Here is an 18,168-nt window from a genome sequence, read left to right as displayed (position 1 = left end):
TTTTAAGATCATATAAAACACCACTGATTTTTGATATCATTAACATTTAAAATAAATATTCATGGATTTCACACAAGGCCTGTGACAGAAACTGAAAAGTTAACGGATTTGAAAGAATGAAGACATGTTATGTAGCAGCAAACATCTACTATTTCTCCTCCTCACCAATGCACTTTCCTATATCATGGATTCATGTTATAGCGGCTTAAAAAAAACATGAATGAAAGACATTTCTTAATCATCATCGACATCCTAGCTCCGCTCTTCCTTCCTCGCCGATGCTCGTATTTCTGCATATCTTCTGGAGATCAATGTAACCAATGATAGTGTCCTCAAAAACAGCACCTTCCAGCTTAGCTTCGTCAAAGGTCGAGCCCGACAAAACCGTGTTCCTAAATACAGCTCCTTGAAGATCAGCTTTCCCGAAATTAACACGGTCCAACACCGCATTCGAGAAGTCCACACCTGTAAAATATCATAATTGAGTCAGCGTCTTGACTGTCTGTATAGCAGAAGATCGAAAAATGAACAATATCAAGATGTTCCGTGTGTTTGGTCATCTATGAAGGCTAAAAATAGCATCAGCATTCAATGGATTTTGTGATAGTAAGAAATGTAACTACCTCTGAAGCTGCCCCCAACAGCATAAGCCTTGGACATTACAACTTCTGTCATGTCAGCACCATCGAACTTGGCATCGGACATTAGTGCTGCAGACAGCGTCTTCCCCTTTAGGTTGGATTTTTCATTTGTATAGTCACATTTCCGGAGATCTAATGGTTTGTCGTACACGCCATTTGCCTGACCAATTGTGTTTCCGACGAAAGCCCGCTCGCAACGATTGGGCTCAGTTGACAATGGGGGCAACCTCTGCAAGAAAAGTGTGAATCACATTTGGGCTTCATAAATTTAAACTTAAAATAACATTTATAACTGATATGATACATCACTGAAACTGAATAATTTGCACATTTCATCTGCAGAAAATAAAAAAGAATGATACTATCTAATCTCTTCCAACCTCACCGGATACATTGATACTTGACATCATGTTAACAGGAAGAGAATCAAAATATACACTGAGAAAGAAACCATATGATCTTTTCCAACCTCAGTGGATAATTTTGAGAGTAAAATCTGTTTCTAATATCAGTTGCTAAACAAGACACCAATAAGTTCAGCACTATCATGCAAATGTAAGTTATTTGGTACAGATTTGAGCAGCAGCCAAATCAAGAGGTCTCATTGAACTTGTGTTTGAAAAACATTCGTCATTTAAATTTCCTTGTTCATTATGGACACGAAGGCAAAATGATTTAAAAAATAAGTTAATATCTTTTTTTAAACTTATTTGAGTTTATCTAGATAGCACTTGTGAAATTGTTCGGCCCAAGACAAAAGGCCAAAAGGCAAAGAAAGTGAACTCGATGAACACGTGTTCCCCCATTCTCGCCTAAAGCAGACAATGCCGCCCCCGAGGTATCATCCACCGTTCAGATCAATCAGACAGTTGTCCGCACGGCACGCCACATTTTTTTGCAAATGTTTTTATCTGCTCTCATTATATAAGAGAGAAAACGTGTCATTCTCAAATATTCAAATTCATTTTCACTCTCACATTACTTTTCATTCTGCATTGAAAGTGTTAACCTTGCAGGTCAACCCCTCTCCACCGTCCCAGAAACACAAATTCACTGCAGCAACGCATTACCTCACCATTTCACCGATCATATATAGTTTTGAACCAAACATTTGAAAAAACTAATGAAACAACTTATGATAAGTCCATAGACTCTATATTTTCAGCTATTTTTCACAAGTTTTTTAGGATAGTTTATTAAAACAGATATAATTTACCGCAAAAATATAATGACTTTATTTTATCTTGTGTCATAGTAATAACTTATACAAAACCACTTACATTGGTCAGAGGGTCACTATTATAAGCAACAACAAAAAAATTTGATTTGTTGAATAATTGATCTATCTGATATATAATAATGATCGGATACATCATTTATTCAATAAATCTAAAAAGTTTTTTGTTGCTTATAATAATAATGATCGGAGAATAAGCATTTATTCTATAACTATAAGCCTTTACTTAAGTTATTATATGTTGGGGAGTCTTGAAGAGCACCAAACCCTTAAGAGACCTTAAAATCATAAGCCATATATGGGTCAACTCTCTTGTACATCTAATATATTCTAGCATCCTAGTCACATCCTAGTAAAAGTGAGACTTAACCACTTTCATTTGAATTCCAACATTATCCAAACAATTCCGTAATCTATTATGCAATGCAACTTATGTTCACAATTGCAAGTAGAATTTGAACCTGAGTAGCAGCAATAACGGGAAACGAAGCAGAAGTAACAGTATAAGCTGCCAGAATACCACAAGCAACACCCTTGATTGTATTGAAACTAAACAACCTTGCTTTATTTTCAGATCCATCTAACTCAGCTTCTCCTACAACTACAAGAGAACAAACAAATTTCACTGTCTTAGCTAGATTTTAGATAACAAGAAAACAAGAGTTGAAAGAGAGTCATACCAGAGCAAGTAATTCTGAAAGGTGGAGCTGGAGTGGCGAAAGATGGACGTTTGGTTGAGCAGTTGCGTATGGACAACAAACCGGTTCGTGGGAGTGGAATTGAAATGTTTGCCATTCTTTTTTTCCTCGCTTTCTAATTTTGGAACATTCAGAATTCAGACCATTCAACACCGTTGCTTATCTTCGGATAAATATGTTACATGTCATCATACGTGGCACTGTGATGATATATCTATTTATCTATCTAATATAAGAAATTTAAATTTTAAGCCTCTTCCATTTCAATAAAACAATTTAAATTTCAAAAGCTACCAATTATTGATTCTATTCTTGGAGTTTGGTAATTATATGAATGTCTTGTTTGTTCCGATCGCTATACTCGAGTTTAATATTACTTCTTTAGTTTCATAAAAATTTGTCTCAATTGTACTTTTTTTTAATAATTGTTTTTTACAATATTAGTAATATAATATTTATTATATTTATATTTATTAATTTTTATTCTATTTAACTACTTCACTAATTATAATTAAGGAATATTATAATAAATAATACTAATTTTATTATTAAAATTAATATATTTAATTATTTTTTTAAAAATTGCATATTGATCAAACAAAACATTTTTGTGAGATGAAATACAAATTTAAATTTTTGATAGAAGCTACGAAGGAAAGAAATGAAAGAAATGAAAGAAAAAGAATAAAAATATATGAAATATGTATTATTCTTGCATGAGGAAATATAAAACTTCTATAGTTAAAAAAAAGAAATTAACTAACCAATTAACAAACTAGTGTATTTATGTTAATAACAATTAAATAATTTTATACTTCTAAGTTATTTTAGCTTGTAAAATACAAAAATGTCAGAAAATCAGGACACAAAAAATAGAAAATGATAGGAAAAACATCGACTACAAAGAGAGAATTTTACTTAGGGGTCATTTGTTTTAAGGATTCGTAAAAACTTCCGGAAATAAATTATTTGAGAATAAAAGTATTAAAAAATAATTTTTTGAATATTAAAAATAAATGTTTGACATATAATTTGATGTTCATAGACAATGGACATTCTCATCTTTTCATATAAGAATAATTTAAATTTAATAATTCATATTCATTCTCATATTCTCACATAAAAATAACATTCTCATTATATATATATATATATATATATATATATATATATATATATATATATATATATATATATATATATATATATATATATATATATATATATATATATATATATATATATATAAAATGAGAATGTTACTTTTATGTGACACTACGCCAAAAATTAGAATAGACAGCGCATCTTAGAGGGCGCTTTATTACAAAAGCGCATTCTAAAGTGAAGCGAAAAAATAAGGAACGAACAACTGGAATAGACAGCGCACTTTAGAGGGCGCTTTTGTAATAAAGCGTCCTCTAAGGTGAAGCGAAAAAATAAGGAGGAGATAGAGGGACAACAATACAGGGCGCTTTTTAGAAAGCGCCCTCTAAGGTTACCCTTAGAGGATGCTTTTAAAAAAGCGCTCTATAAGTCCATGTGCATTTCCAGTTTATAAAGTGCTTTTGGAAAGCCTTAGAGAGCGCTTTCATAAGCGCCCTCTTAGGCCCCCTTTAGAGGGCGCTTATTTTCCACAAGCGCCCTCTAAGGTCCCCTTTAGTAAACATTAAAATTATAACATACTGCGCGTTTTGTTATTTCACTCTCTGTTATTTTCGTTCTTTTTCACGTTAGGGTTCTCACTGCTACGATTTTCGCTACTTCTAAGGCGTTCTCCTTCCACCTCTGTTAGATCTACGACGTTTCCTCCTTCTATTAATTCGTTGTTAGCTGTTCGATTTTGACACCATAGGTATTTTTCTAATCTTCATATTACTTGGTTTCTCTTCTGACGTTCGCTATTGTTCATTTTTGGTTTCTCTTCTGATTTCGAAGAACTTAATTGGAGTTCTAGATATCTACGGATTCGAGAGTTTCAAGACAAACAGGTTCTTAATCTTAACCACCCTCTTGCCTAATTTTATATGAAGTTTATAGACGTATGCACATTTGGCCAATCTCTGTGATCAAATTTTTTGTGTTCTCTATTTACATTTTTCGTATCTATTTACTTTTGAACCACAGTTATTGTTCTAACAGTAACTAACTTTACATCGGCCCTGTTCAGCTTCGAGCAATTTTGTATCAATTTGACAAATGAGAAGTTACAGCAGCATTTCAACCAGGTTCTACTATCTCCTGGTAAACAATTTCTATATGAATTAGAAGAATAAACGATGATATGTTATACCGTGCTAATATCTTCGTTGTTTTATGCTGAAGGGATTTCATGTGGAACAATCTGACTGGCACAATACCAAAGGAAATCGGACACATTACATCGTTGAGACTCTTGTAAGAAACTTACCAAAGAAAATGAATTATTAGTATTGATCCTCGTCAAGTTTTTGTATGACTAGAGCTTATAGCATAAGCGCTTAATTGAGATGTTTTATACGCAGGCTCTTGAATGGAAATAAATTATCTGGCAGTTTACCGGATGAGCTTGGCAACCTTACGGATATGAATAGACTCCAACTAGATGAAAACCAACTGTCAGGTTCTGTGCCAGAATCGTTAGCGAATATGATCAACGTTAGACACCTGTAAGTGGATGTCTAAACCAAAATTGTTCATCAACAGAACATAAAGCTCGATTTCTTACATGTACTTATTCTGCTGCTTTTCTGTCTTGCAATTGCAGCCACATGAACAACAACTCGTTCACTGGTCAACTTCCATCCAAACTTTCAAACCTTTCCAATCTTATGCATTTGTGAGTATTGAAGCCAATTTAAATTTCCTTTATGATTTGAAACTTTAGAGTTGCATCTCCAGATTGATTTTCTTTTTTTTTACAAGTTTTAACTGTGTCTGCTTGTTAACATGACTCTACCGGCTTTTGGATAACAATAACTTATCGGGATATCTTCCACCAGAATTCTTCAAGTTACACAGTTTGGAAATACTGTATGTTATGCTCTACATTGTCTAGAATAGTAACATATAATAACTTTTTCATTGTATATATTGCATTATTGACATGCTTTTGCTTGATCTGTGGAGGAGGATTAGCGAACATGTTCAAGTTATGCTCTAATCAATCTTTTTTGTCTTGGAAAGTTGATTCTTTCTTGTTTCACTTACAGGCAACTTGATAACAATAATTTCAGCGGGAATGGAATTCCTTCTACCTATGAAAATTTACCCAGGCTTGTAAAATTGTAAGTACTGTTATCTACGTGTCCTTTTTTTCGTGCTCAATATATGATGCTACAAATATTCAGTGACTATTGTTTGTCCATACACTATGTCAAAACATTCTTTTAAACGGCCTCGAAATCGCCTTTAGAAATTTGGTCTCGTGTTCTCTCCTAACTCCTTCAAGCCTCAAATTTGAGTTTTGACATAGGATATGGAGTATCTGTTTCTCCATGATTCACGGCCAAAGAGTATTCATGTAAATGTGTGTATTAAAAGTATTTAAAAAAGGCATTGTTTAGGCTTCATTTGGACTTAGAAAAGCTTACCGTCAAGTTTTCAATAATGAATTCAAGAACATGGCTTTTGTTTTTTGAGCTAATGTTTCCTCTTGATTTTACAGGAGTCTGAGAAATTGCAGCCTGCAAGGAGCTATTCCCTATTTAAATTCAATACCAAGTCGTAAATATTTGTATGTTTAAGTATATCTCGTGGCTCAGCTTTATATTGTGCCTAATGACAACGAAATCATTTTCTTCTGTTTTGTCTACAAACTCATTTGCGATTGGTTCATGGTTTAGGGATCTTAGCTGGAATCAGTTCACTGGGTCTATACCGTCAAATAATCTTTCAACCAATATGACAACTGTGTATATAAATAGCCAATTTTATTTATAAACTTTGTATATATTTTAAACCTTAACTTATCTTCATCGCAATATTTATATAGTATTTTTCTGCTATTGCAGTGATTTGTCCCATAACAAACTCAACGGATCAATTCCCCAAGGCGGAATATATCCTTATCTTCAAAGATTGTGAGAATATACTCGTCAACTTGTATTTAAAATTTCTAAAATAAAACTCTATTCAACTTATGCAAATAGTAAGTTTCTCAATCTCAGCATATTATTATTCTTTATTATATTTGAGTTTCTCTAATAGTACTTTCATTTTATTGTTATAGTAATTATTAATACAGAGAGCAGAAAGAGAAAAACAGGCATTATTGCTGCTATTATAATAGGAGCCGCTGCTGCTGTTTTAGCAATAACCGCAATAACCATGCTCCTAATTTTTAGAAGAAATTCGAAATACATGCACTTGATTTCCAGGAAACGAACGTGTAAGTATTTTAACGCTTTCTTCTGATAATGTCAATTTGATTAATCTTTGAAGAAGTAAAATTTATTCGAATGGCTATTTCTTTTTGCAGCCTCTAATGTATGTATCAAAATAGATGGTGTGAAAGCATTCACTTTGAAAGAGTTGACTCACGCCACTAACAAATTTGATATCTCGACTAAAGTTGGGGAAGGAGGTTATGGAAATGTCTATAAGGGCATTTTATCTGATGAAACATTTGTTGCCGTTAAGCGAGCAGGAGAAAATTCATTACAAGGACAAAAAGAGTTCTTGACTGAGATTGAGCTTTTATCGAGGTTACATCATCGAAATCTTGTCTCTCTATTAGGCTACTGTAGCGAAGAAGGAGAGCAGGTAAATAACCTATAATTACACTTATCTTATGCATATCATCATAAGTTTTGCCATATTTGCTTGATAGTTGACTATAGTATCATTTCATATACTTCTTTTCTTGGTTCAGATGCTGATTTATGAATTCATGCCCAACGACACACTAAGGGAATGGATTTCTGGTAAGAAATTGTCCCAAATTATAAATCACTTTGTAAAATGAATTAGTTAATAAAATGAATTTTTTGATAATCCAGAAACAAATCCGCATGTATCTTTCGAGAAGTGCTTATAAAACTACCTATTCCAAAGCTGTTTGTATTCAAACCGGCATGCGAGGAATGGCTGCTAGAAATGAACTTCGATTCAGGAAGCGGACCCTAAGAAGACTGCGGCTAGCAAAAAAAACATACATCTCAGAGATGCTTTTGCTACTTAGTTTTATTTTTTTTAAGTTATGAATTGGTTGTATATTTAGAATCTTTAGAAGTTAAACGATTATATATCAGTGGATTGTTGTATATGTATGGATTGTTGTATATAAGGCTTGTTGAATGCAATGTGTGAAAAAAGGCTTCAAATTATACAGTTTTAGGTGTACTGCTTCAATATACAGGTTGTCTAAAATAAAGAAAAAAATATAGCGCTTTTTAAAAAAAAAAATTTAAATAACCACCCACTTTAGAGGGCGCTTTCTAAAATAAGCGCCCTCTAAACCCTTTAAATTTCCACTTTAGAGGGCGCTTTCCAGTAAAAGCGCCCTCTAAACCCTTAAAAGTTTCCACTTTAGAGGGCGCTTTCCAGTAAAAGCGCCCTCTAAACCCTTAAAAGTTTCCACTTTAGAGGGCGCTTTCTTTAAAAAGTGCCCTCTAAAGTGGCCCTTAAAGGGCTTAAAGAGCCACTTTAGAGAGCGCTTTCACCAGGAAAAAAAGCGCTGTCTTTACCTATGCCAGCGCCAGATTAGAGGGCGCTTTAAAGCGCTGTTATAGGCCAAAAAAAGCGCTCTCTTTTCTCTTATTTGGCGTAGTGTGAGAATATGAGAATGAATATGAACTGTTAAATTTAAATTATTAGATGAGAGAAGACAGAATTTTGATAGTAAAAAATATAATATTTTAATTTAAGTTATTTATTTTAATAATGAAGGAGAGAGAAAAATTCATTGAGAATAAAAATGACACATAATGTCACCAATTTATTTTAAATCTAATGGTTCAAATTTGTTAAATTGTCGTCTCCATAATCACAATAAAGGAAGAAAAAATTAACTGAAAAATTAATATTGTATTCAATTGAAAAAACAGAAAATACAAGCTGGTTTATATAGACCATATACAACGTAAACAAACTAATAGCATAACTGGAGAAATATTCCAACAGTAAAGTTGACTAAATCAGTAGAAAAACAAACAAACGGCAAGCTAGAAAAAGGAAAAATAAATAAACTACCTTATTTGTTGCAATATATATGGCACTTTGGTTGTCATAGAAGATGGTGACAGGATTTGAGTGAGGGACGAAGAAGTCTTGAAGAATGTAAGAGTTATTGAGCCTCACATGTAGTGTTAGCAATGTCTCTGCATTCGGCTTCTGAAGAGGACCATGAGATAACTTGTTGCTTCTTTGATTTCCAACTGATGATGGAAGAGTCGAGGTAAAAGAAAAATCCCATTGTGGACTGTCGAGTCAAGCTGCAGGAACCACAATCAGCATCCGTAAAACCAGTAAGAGTGAGATTGGCATTGGATTTGAAGAAGAGGCAAGTGGTCGTAGCGTTCTTTAAATAACGAATAATGCACAAAGCTGTAACTAGGTGGATTGCCGTAAGAATGGCAAAAAATTGACTCAGCATGCACATATAAAAACAAATATCAGGGCGGGAGTAAGTTAAGTAAATGAGCTTACCTAATAGCTGTTTGAACTGTGTTGGATTAGATAGAAGTTGATCTGACTTAGTTGTTAATTTGATTGTAGGATCCATGGGCGTCGAAGCCGGTTTTGCACCTAACAAACTTGTCTCCTGCTGAAGGCCGAGACAATACTTTCTTTGGCACAATGTAATGCCCAAAGAAGAACGAGCAATTTCTAGACCAAGGAAATATTTCAAAAGACCCAAATCTTTAATGCTAAACTACTGGTCTAAGATATGCTTAATGTGGCTGAACTCAGAAAGAGAAGTACCTACAAGCAGAAGATCATCCACATATACGAGAATAACAGTATAATATAATTCAGTTTGTTTAATAAACAAGGAATAGTCAGCCCTAGATTGAGTAAAACCTAATTCATTAAGGGTTTTGGTGAGAGTATTATTCCACGAACGACTGACCTATTTAAGTCCATAGATGGACTTGTTAAGTTTGCAAACAATATGTTTGGAGGAGGATTTAAGGCCATGGGGAGTAGTCATGTAAACTTCCTCTTCTAAGGTACCATGAAGAAAAGCAATATTGATATTGAGTTGTTGTAAATGACATCCTTTAATGGAGGCAATAGAAAGAAGAGTGTGAATAGTTAGCATCTTGACAACAAGGCTAAAAGTTTCATGATAATAAAGCTCTTCGATTTGGGTGAAACCTTTAACAACTAAGCGGACTTTGTATCTTTCTATGATGCCATTAGAATGAGATTTAAACTTAAATATCCATTTACAACCTATAGCCCATTTATTGGGAGGTTAGGGAGTGAGCTCCCTGTCGCATCCGCGAAAAACAACCGGCGGGCTAAAACAAAAACAAACAGAGCCGCCACCGTGCGTTATTTATCCCAAAAGAGGGAAAGGAAACGCTCGAAGTAAACCTGGGAAAGACATGGTCTCGTGACCAAAGAGAATGGGATCGGGAGTCGGTTTTCAAACCAAGGCGCGCTACCTGAAGCGCTGCGTTTTACTAAATGTGGTGGCGTGTTGTGAATGGCTACATGGCATACGAACACCAAAATCATGCAAAACAAACTAATATACGGATCAAACACGCTCTGGCTAGGGTTCTTCACACATTCATCATGTTCTTCATCCAATTTCCAGCATATGAACATTTCTCACAGAAAATCACAAATGATACACCATTCGATTCGTCTTCTAATGCACATCAACAATATAACATCAATTTAACCTAATTCGTGCTAACAAACCCAGATCGAGCAAGATAAGTTTCAACAATCAATCTTAAATTCAGCATATCTATCTCATTTCTTGATGAAAATCAAAACCACAAAGCTCAGGCTAATCCACATGGAAAGATCTATAGAATGCACATCATGATTTCAGCAATGGCATGATTCGAAATCTAACCTTCAAGTTGATGCAGAGTTGGATTTGGAGTCTTTTGGACGTGTAAGCATGAAACAGCTGCTCTTTGATGCTTATGTTGATGAATGAAAGGAGGATCGTGGCTCAGTTATGCTTGATGATGCTCCAATTTCCAGTTGCCATTGATGGAGCTTGCTTTGATAGTTCAAGAATCTGCTCGACAGTGGTGAATGCTTGCCTCAATTCTCCTCCAATATGCTTGTGGATGATGGAACCAACAAAGAACAAGCAAGTTCTATGGAAATTTTTGCAGAAAAAATGAAATGAAAAGTTGAGAGAATTTGCAATTTTTCAATCTAGATCTGAGATGAATGAATGTTAATCACAAAAACAGTTAGCATTAGCCTTATATATGTACTGTTAAGCATGGTGCTAATCATGATTAGTGTAATGGCAAAGGTTTAAGTGAATTGGAAGTTTTGGTGCATTTTAGCATTTCACCCTCACATGTGAAAATCAATGTAACAGTGCCAATTTAGTTTCAATTCACCTCAGAAATGTGGTTTGTAAGCTAATGCAAGTGGAATTGAGTGAAAACAATGAATAATTCTCAAAATGCATTTTTCCCTCCAAAATTCAAAATAGGTTCAAGTGAAAAATGCACTCTTTGTGTGATGAGTTTTAATGAAATGTGATGCATGAATTGAATAGAGGAGATCAAAAGAAATTTGCTCCAAAAAGTCCCACTTCATTTGGCCATTTGGTGTGAAAGTTATCCAACTTTGAAATTCAACTTTTCTTGACAATGATTTGATCATAACTTGCCAACCACAAATGAGAAATTCATGTTCTTGGACTTTTTGGAAAGGTGAGAGCAAGATATACAACTTTCATGTTGGACAAAATTTCATTTGAAGCATTTTTGGACATGTAATTTTAAGGAGAAAACCTTTCCATTTTTGGCAATTTTGAATTACAAGTCACTTTCTATTTTTGGAAATTTTTCATCTGACTTTATTTTCTTCATTCTTGATGTTTGAAATGTCAAATGAAACTTGTTTGGACATGAATGAAGTGTATATAACCCTCTCCCACCTCCAAATCCATCATTTGACTTGTGGTTGACTTTTGTTGACTGATAGATGAATTGGCTATGCACTGATGAACTTGAGCTTCAAACTCCTGATGAAATGGCTCAAAAGTGAAACCCTAGCCTCCATAAGCTCAATGAAACCATATGATCCCTCATCACAATGAAGACCTCATCTCCTTGACAAGCCCTGATTGACACAATACAGATGATTAGGGTTGACCAGAGGTCAAAACCCTAATCCCAAGGCATCTGATCACTTAGAATGAATCTCTTGGTGATGATAAAACCATGATGATGATGATGTATCATTTCAACCAAGATGAAGCTCAATCCCCCTTGAGGAATCAAGAAACCCTAATTTGAAGCACCAACCCTCAGATGATTAGTGATCAGTTCAATGAAACCCTCAGCTTGAATCTCAACCTCTTTATCTTCTGATCAAGACCTAGGAGGATGACTTGCTCAATGTAGACACATGATATGCAAATATGCAATGACTAATGACCTACAAATGAAATGCAATATGTTAAGCCAGTCCCAATAGAGGAGGGCAAATTTTGAGGTGTTACAGTTGCCCCTATTCAATCCACTGTGAATCCGTCGATATGAATAGCCTCGGCTTTCAGATGATCAGGGTGAAGAGTGATTGAATACCAAGAACAGACGAACAATTTGCACTCTGATGGGAAAATAATTAACAATGCCTGTCAGAATCGGCAAAGAAACAATCTTGAAGAAGAACCCGTCTGGTACGGAGAAAGCCGGCCTGAATACCGAAACAGGAATCTGTCTGGATAAACGGTAACACAAGAACCATGGCCTGAATGCCGCTCGTCAGTCTGTATACTGAACATCGGAATATAAGAGAATTGATATCAGTCTGAACACCGAGAGAATTGGCCTGAACACCACTTCGGTCTGAACACCTCTTTGGTCTGAACACCACTTCGGTCTGGATACCGGAAAACTGGCCTGAGTGCCACAAGCTGCATCGATCTGAACTTCGGAAGCTCCTTCGATCTGAGAATCGGAAAATTGGCCTGACTGCCGCTTCGGTCTGAATACCCGCCTCGGTCTGAACACCGGAAGATTGGCCTGACTGCCACAAGTACTTCAACATAATTGTTGGAAACTTCTTCGATCTGAAAATCGGAAACTGGCCTGAGTGCCGCAAGTTCTTCGTCCTGATTGTTGAGAACTTCTTCGATCTGGAAATCGGAAACTGGCCTGAATGCCGCATCGGTCTGGATACCGGGAACTGGTCTGACTACCATCTCGGTCTGGATACCGGAAAACTCTTCATGCCTATCAGCATCGGCAAAAAGGAACCGTGATAAGTGAGTCGGCACACTTGCCAATGACCCATGCTGGGGACAACAAACCACGAACCGGCTATTCTCTATTCAACCCTAGCCAACGAACACTTCGCGTTTAGCTGGGGATTATTCCTTCTTATTTTTCTTTTTGAACCCCGAAACTTCTTGATTAACATTCCCATCTCTGCTCGACAGAAACTCTTCCTCCAATATCGCACTACTGGGGAATACCTTTGGTTCACAATCATGATGCTAAAACTCCTCAGAGTAACACCTCCACCTTCGGGCAAAAACCACCTCTCAAACGGTAACCACGGTCTGAGACTAGCTTATGCTTGCGATAATGATGCATGATATTTTTTAGCGTAATGCTCCATAATCATGGAAATGCTACGCGATTCATTATGCAACATGCTATGCTTATTCTACATGATGAATGTATAAAAAGGCATCCCCCTCAAGGGACTCTTCTGGGGAGCTCGAGGCACTCTGCTGAGGAACCCGACAACACTCCGATTTCCGCCCTGCTGGGGAATAACAACCTTCAGGCCTGGCGACTAGGGAAGCATTGATCTAAAACCTGCTGGGGATAACCATCCGGACCCTGCTAGGGAAGCCACAGACCTTGAATCTGCTGGGGAATTAGTCCTCACAACTCTACTTGGGGAGATGAGGAAATTCCGGTACCAAACACCCGCCGATTCGCCGAGCCTTGGTATCCAATATCCAACTCCAATATCAGCTTTCCAATTTTGAGAACTCCCAGACTCGCCTGGACTTTTCTGATTCATCACCTTGTATTCCCGACCGCTCCGTACTCGACGGAGAGCAACCTCTTGGGATTTATACAGACTTTTCACCTTTCAGACTTTGAAGAGTCTTCTTGATTAATTCTCAAGGATCGTCGTACGTCTCGTCGTCTTTTCATCGTTTTTCTACTCATTCGTCCCTGATCGGACTCCATGGGGATTGCTTTGTCAACAGCTTCCACACCACAACCTGCAAGTGAGGGAAAATACCTAACAGTCCCTGCAAAAGAGATCGTTAGATAAAACCGTGCCCCATGCGTGTCAAGATTTCAACACTTGGGTCACCCAACCTTCCGAATAAGATTTCAAATTTCAATCTTATAAGCATGCATTGGAAGGGACCTGTATGTCTTAAAATGCAAGATTCTTTATCACAATAATCAGATGTTTTTGCAATCAAAGCGGTAATGAAAAACAAAAACAAAATTATTTGACTGAATGTGCATTTTATTGATTGAGAAAGTGTGGCTCAAACTGAGCAATACAAAGGAAGCAATTCCTGAAAAGAGGTAATTGCGCACAAAAGGAAAAATCTATCCTAATGGCAATGTGAAACCGTGATCTCATCGAGTTCCAACTCGATTACACCCCATATGTCCTCAGACTCTCCTTGCTTTCTGCCTTCTGAATAAGACGCTTCTGATCGATCCCTACCGGGTATTATCCATGATGCCTTAACCAAAGCGCAAACGATCATGCCAGACGCAGTTGTTCGTTCAATCCCTCTTTTGCCTGGACCGCCCTTTCGGGTTTTCAGTCCACCGGGATACCCTTTTTTGCCCAAGTCGCCTTTTCAGGTTTTCGACTTGCCGAGTGTACAATTTTTTCCTTTTATCCCTAATTTTTGCCCGAACCTTTTCTCTTTTTTTTCTCGGTTCGCCGGGATGCCCATTTTTGCCTGGACTATTTTTCTCTTTTCGTCCAGCGGGTCTCTTATACGAAGTATTTTTTAACTGCGTCTGCATTCACAGGGGATGGAAAATCCTCGCCATCCATGGTTGTTAACAACAAGGCTCCGCCAGAGAAAACCTTCTTGACCACGAATGGACCTTCATAATTAGGTGTCCATTTTCCCCTTCGATCGTTTTGAAGAGGAAGGATCCTTTTCAGCACCATATCACCCACGTGATACACACGAGGTCGCACCTTTCGGTCAAAAGCACGTTTCATCCGCTGCTGATACAACTGCCCATGACAGATGGCTGCCAGCCTCTTTTCCTCAATCAGGCTTAGCTCTTCATACCGGGTCCTTACCCATTCAGCCTCTTGCAACTTCACGTCCATCAGGACTCTCAAAGAGGGAATTTGAACCTCAACCGGTAGCACGGCTTCCATCCCATATACCAACGAGTAAGGCGTTGCCCCAGTAGATGTACGCACCGACGTTCGATACCCATACAATGCAAACGGCAACATCTCATGCCAGTCTTTATAAGTCACCACCATCTTCTGCACAATCTTCTTGATGTTCTTATTGGCTGCCTCAACCTCCCCATTCATCTTCGGACGATAAGGAGAAGAATTGTGATGTTCGATCTTGAATTCCCGACACAGTTCTGCCATCATCTTGTTGTTCAAATTAGAACCATTATCAATAATGATTCTCTCGGGAACCCCATATCTGCAAATGATGTCTCTCTTCAGAAACCTGGCAACGACCTGCTTTGTCACATTCGTGTAAGAGGCTGCCTCCACCCACTTGGTGAAGTAGTCGATAGCCACTAATATGAATCAGTGCCCATTCGAAGCCGTAGGCTCAATCTTTCCGATCATATCAATGCCCCACATAGCGAACGGCCATGGAGACGACATTAAACTCAACGGATTTGGAGGCACGTGCACCTTATCAGCATAAATCTGGCATTTATGACACTTCCGCACGTAATTGAAACATTGGGCCTCCATTGTCATCCAATAATAACCTGCTCTCAGCAGCTTCTTTACCATTGCATTCCCACTGGCATGGGTACCGAACGATCCTTCGTGAACCTCTTTCATCAATTGGCTTGCTTCTTTGTCATCAACACATCTAAGCAAGACCCAATCAAAATTCCGCTTGTACAGAACCCCATCCTTATTCAAATAGAACACCATGGCCAACCTCCGCAGAGTCTTTCGGTCCTTCTTAAATGCTCCCTCAGGATACTCTTGAGTTTCTAGATAGCGCTTGATATCGTAATACCACGGCTTCTCATCATCAGGCACTGTATCAACAGCAAACACATAAGCCGGTCTATCCAGACGACCTACCTCAACACTGGGGAATTGATTCCACCATTGCACCTTAATCAAGGTGGCCAGAGTAGCCAAAGCATCTGCCAAAGGATTCTCCTCTCTAGGCACATGATGCATCTTCACCTTGGTGAAAAACGTCAACAACCTCCTCGTATAGTCCCGATATGGAACTAAATGAGATTGATGCGTATACCATTTTCCGTTAACCTGATTCACAACAAAAGCTGAATCTCCATATATGACAAGGTTCTTGATTCTCAAATCAATCGCCTCTTCAATCCCCAAGATACAAGCTTCGTATTCAGCCACGTTGTTGGTGCACTCAAATGTTAGCCGGGAAGCAAAAGGAATGTGGGATCCTTTCGGCGTAACCAAAACAGCACCAACACCGCTTCCATTCACGTTAACGGCCCCATCAAACATCAGAATCCATTCGGATTCAGGGTCAGGCCCCTCCTCCGGGATAGGTTCCTCGCAATCTTTCGATTTGAGAAACATGATGTCCTCATCAGGGAATTCAAACTTCATCGGTTGATAATCCTCAATAGGTTGCTGGGCGAGGTAATCAGACAATACACTCCCCTTGATTGCTTTCTGAGAGGTATACTGTATGTCATATTCAGTCAAAATCATTTTCCACCTCGCAACCCGTCCGGTCAATGCTGGCTTCTCAAAAATGTACTTGATTGGATCCATCTTGGAAATCAATAAAGTGGTATGAACCAGCATATACTGCCTCAGTCGGCGAGCAGCCCAGACCAAAGCACATCAAGTTTTCTCGAGCAGTGAATATCTTGTTTCACAGTCGGTAAACTTTTTGCTAAGGTAGTATATGGCATGCTCTTTTCGACCAGACTCATCATGCTGCCCCAATACACACCCCATAGACCCCTCGAGGACCGTCAAATACAGGATTAACGGTCTTCCCTCCACAGGAGGCATCAGAATCGGAGGCTCCTGCAAATACTCTTTTATTTTTTCAAATGCCGCTTGGCAATCATTATTCCACCTGACCGTTTGATCTTTTCTTAACAACTTGAATATAGGTTCACACGTGGCTGTTAGGTGAGATATGAACCGTGAAATGTAGTTCAATCTACCTAAGAAACCACGAACCTCTTTCTCTGTTCTCGGTTCAGGCATTTCTCTTATCGCTTTTACTTTAGCAGGATCAACCTCGATTCCTCTTTCACTTACAATAAACCCCAACAATTTACCGGACCGCACTCCGAAAGTGCACTTGTTCGGATTCAACCTCAGCCTGAACTGTCTCAGCCGGTCAAACAACTTGGCCAGATCTACCAAATGCCCCTCTTCTGTTTGGGACTTTGCTATCATGTCATCAACATAGCATTCAATTTCATGATGAATCATATCATGAAACAAAGTCACCATGGCCCTCTGATAAGTAGCACCGGCGTTCTTGAGACCGAATGGCATCACCTTATAACAAAAAGTGCCCCACGGTGTGATGAACGTTGTTTTCTCCATATCATCTGGCGACATTTTGATTTGATTATAGCCAGAAAAGCCATCCATGAAGGAAAACACCGAGAATTGAGCTGTATTATCTACCAACACGTCAATGTGAGGTAATGGAAAATCATCCTTCGGACTAGCTCTGTTCAGATCCCGGTAGTCCACACACATTCTCACTTTACCATCCTTCTTCGGGACTGGCACAATGTTCGCGACCCATGGCGGATAATTAGTGACAGCAAGGAAACCAGCGTCCCACTGCTTCTGCACTTCCTCTTTAATTTTCATTGCCATGTCAGGTCGAGTTCCGCGCAACTTCTGCTTCACTGGAGGACAGTCTGCTCTCAACGGTAGCTTGTGCACAACGATATCGGTATCCAACCCTGGCATATCTTGATAAGACCAGGCAAAGATGTCAACATACTCTTTCAACAATGCCACCATTCTGCTCTTGACACTTTCCTCCAAAGCAGCCCCGATTTTCACCTCTTTTCGGACCTCGTCGGTACCCAAGTTCACTGTTTCAACTTGCTCCTCATGCGGTTGAATCACCTTCTCCTCTTGTTTTAACAACCTGGCTAATTCCCCTGGCAGTTCACAATCTTCTTCGCCTTCTTCTTCGGCATGATAGATTGGATTGTCGAAGTCATATGAGGGTGTAACAGGATTGTTATCAAGGAGATCCGGAGAA

The 18,168-nt window shown here is 38.0% G+C and overlaps 1 protein-coding gene across 1 annotated transcript; it reads right to left on the bottom strand.

The window, feature by feature from the left end:
- Window positions 1-13: 13 nt before the first annotated feature.
- On the bottom strand, window positions 14-2,783 carry LOC127081841 (thylakoid lumenal 17.4 kDa protein, chloroplastic). Its single transcript, XM_051022069.1, has 4 exons — window positions 2,559-2,783; window positions 2,340-2,479; window positions 624-870; window positions 14-465 (listed from the first exon to the last, which is right to left on the bottom strand). The coding sequence occupies exons 1-4, from the start codon at window positions 2,671-2,673 to the stop codon at window positions 242-244; spliced, it is 726 nt and encodes a 241-aa protein (XP_050878026.1). The 5' UTR covers window positions 2,674-2,783; the 3' UTR covers window positions 14-241.
- Between the last annotated feature and the right edge of the window lie 15,385 nt (window positions 2,784-18,168).

Source organism: Lathyrus oleraceus, chromosome 5 (genome assembly GCF_024323335.1).
Source record: "Lathyrus oleraceus cultivar Zhongwan6 chromosome 5, CAAS_Psat_ZW6_1.0, whole genome shotgun sequence".
Lineage (NCBI taxonomy): Eukaryota > Viridiplantae > Streptophyta > Magnoliopsida > Fabales > Fabaceae > Lathyrus > Lathyrus oleraceus.
Note: the sequence above shows the minus strand (reverse complement) of the source record. Positions and strands in the feature narration are given on the sequence as shown.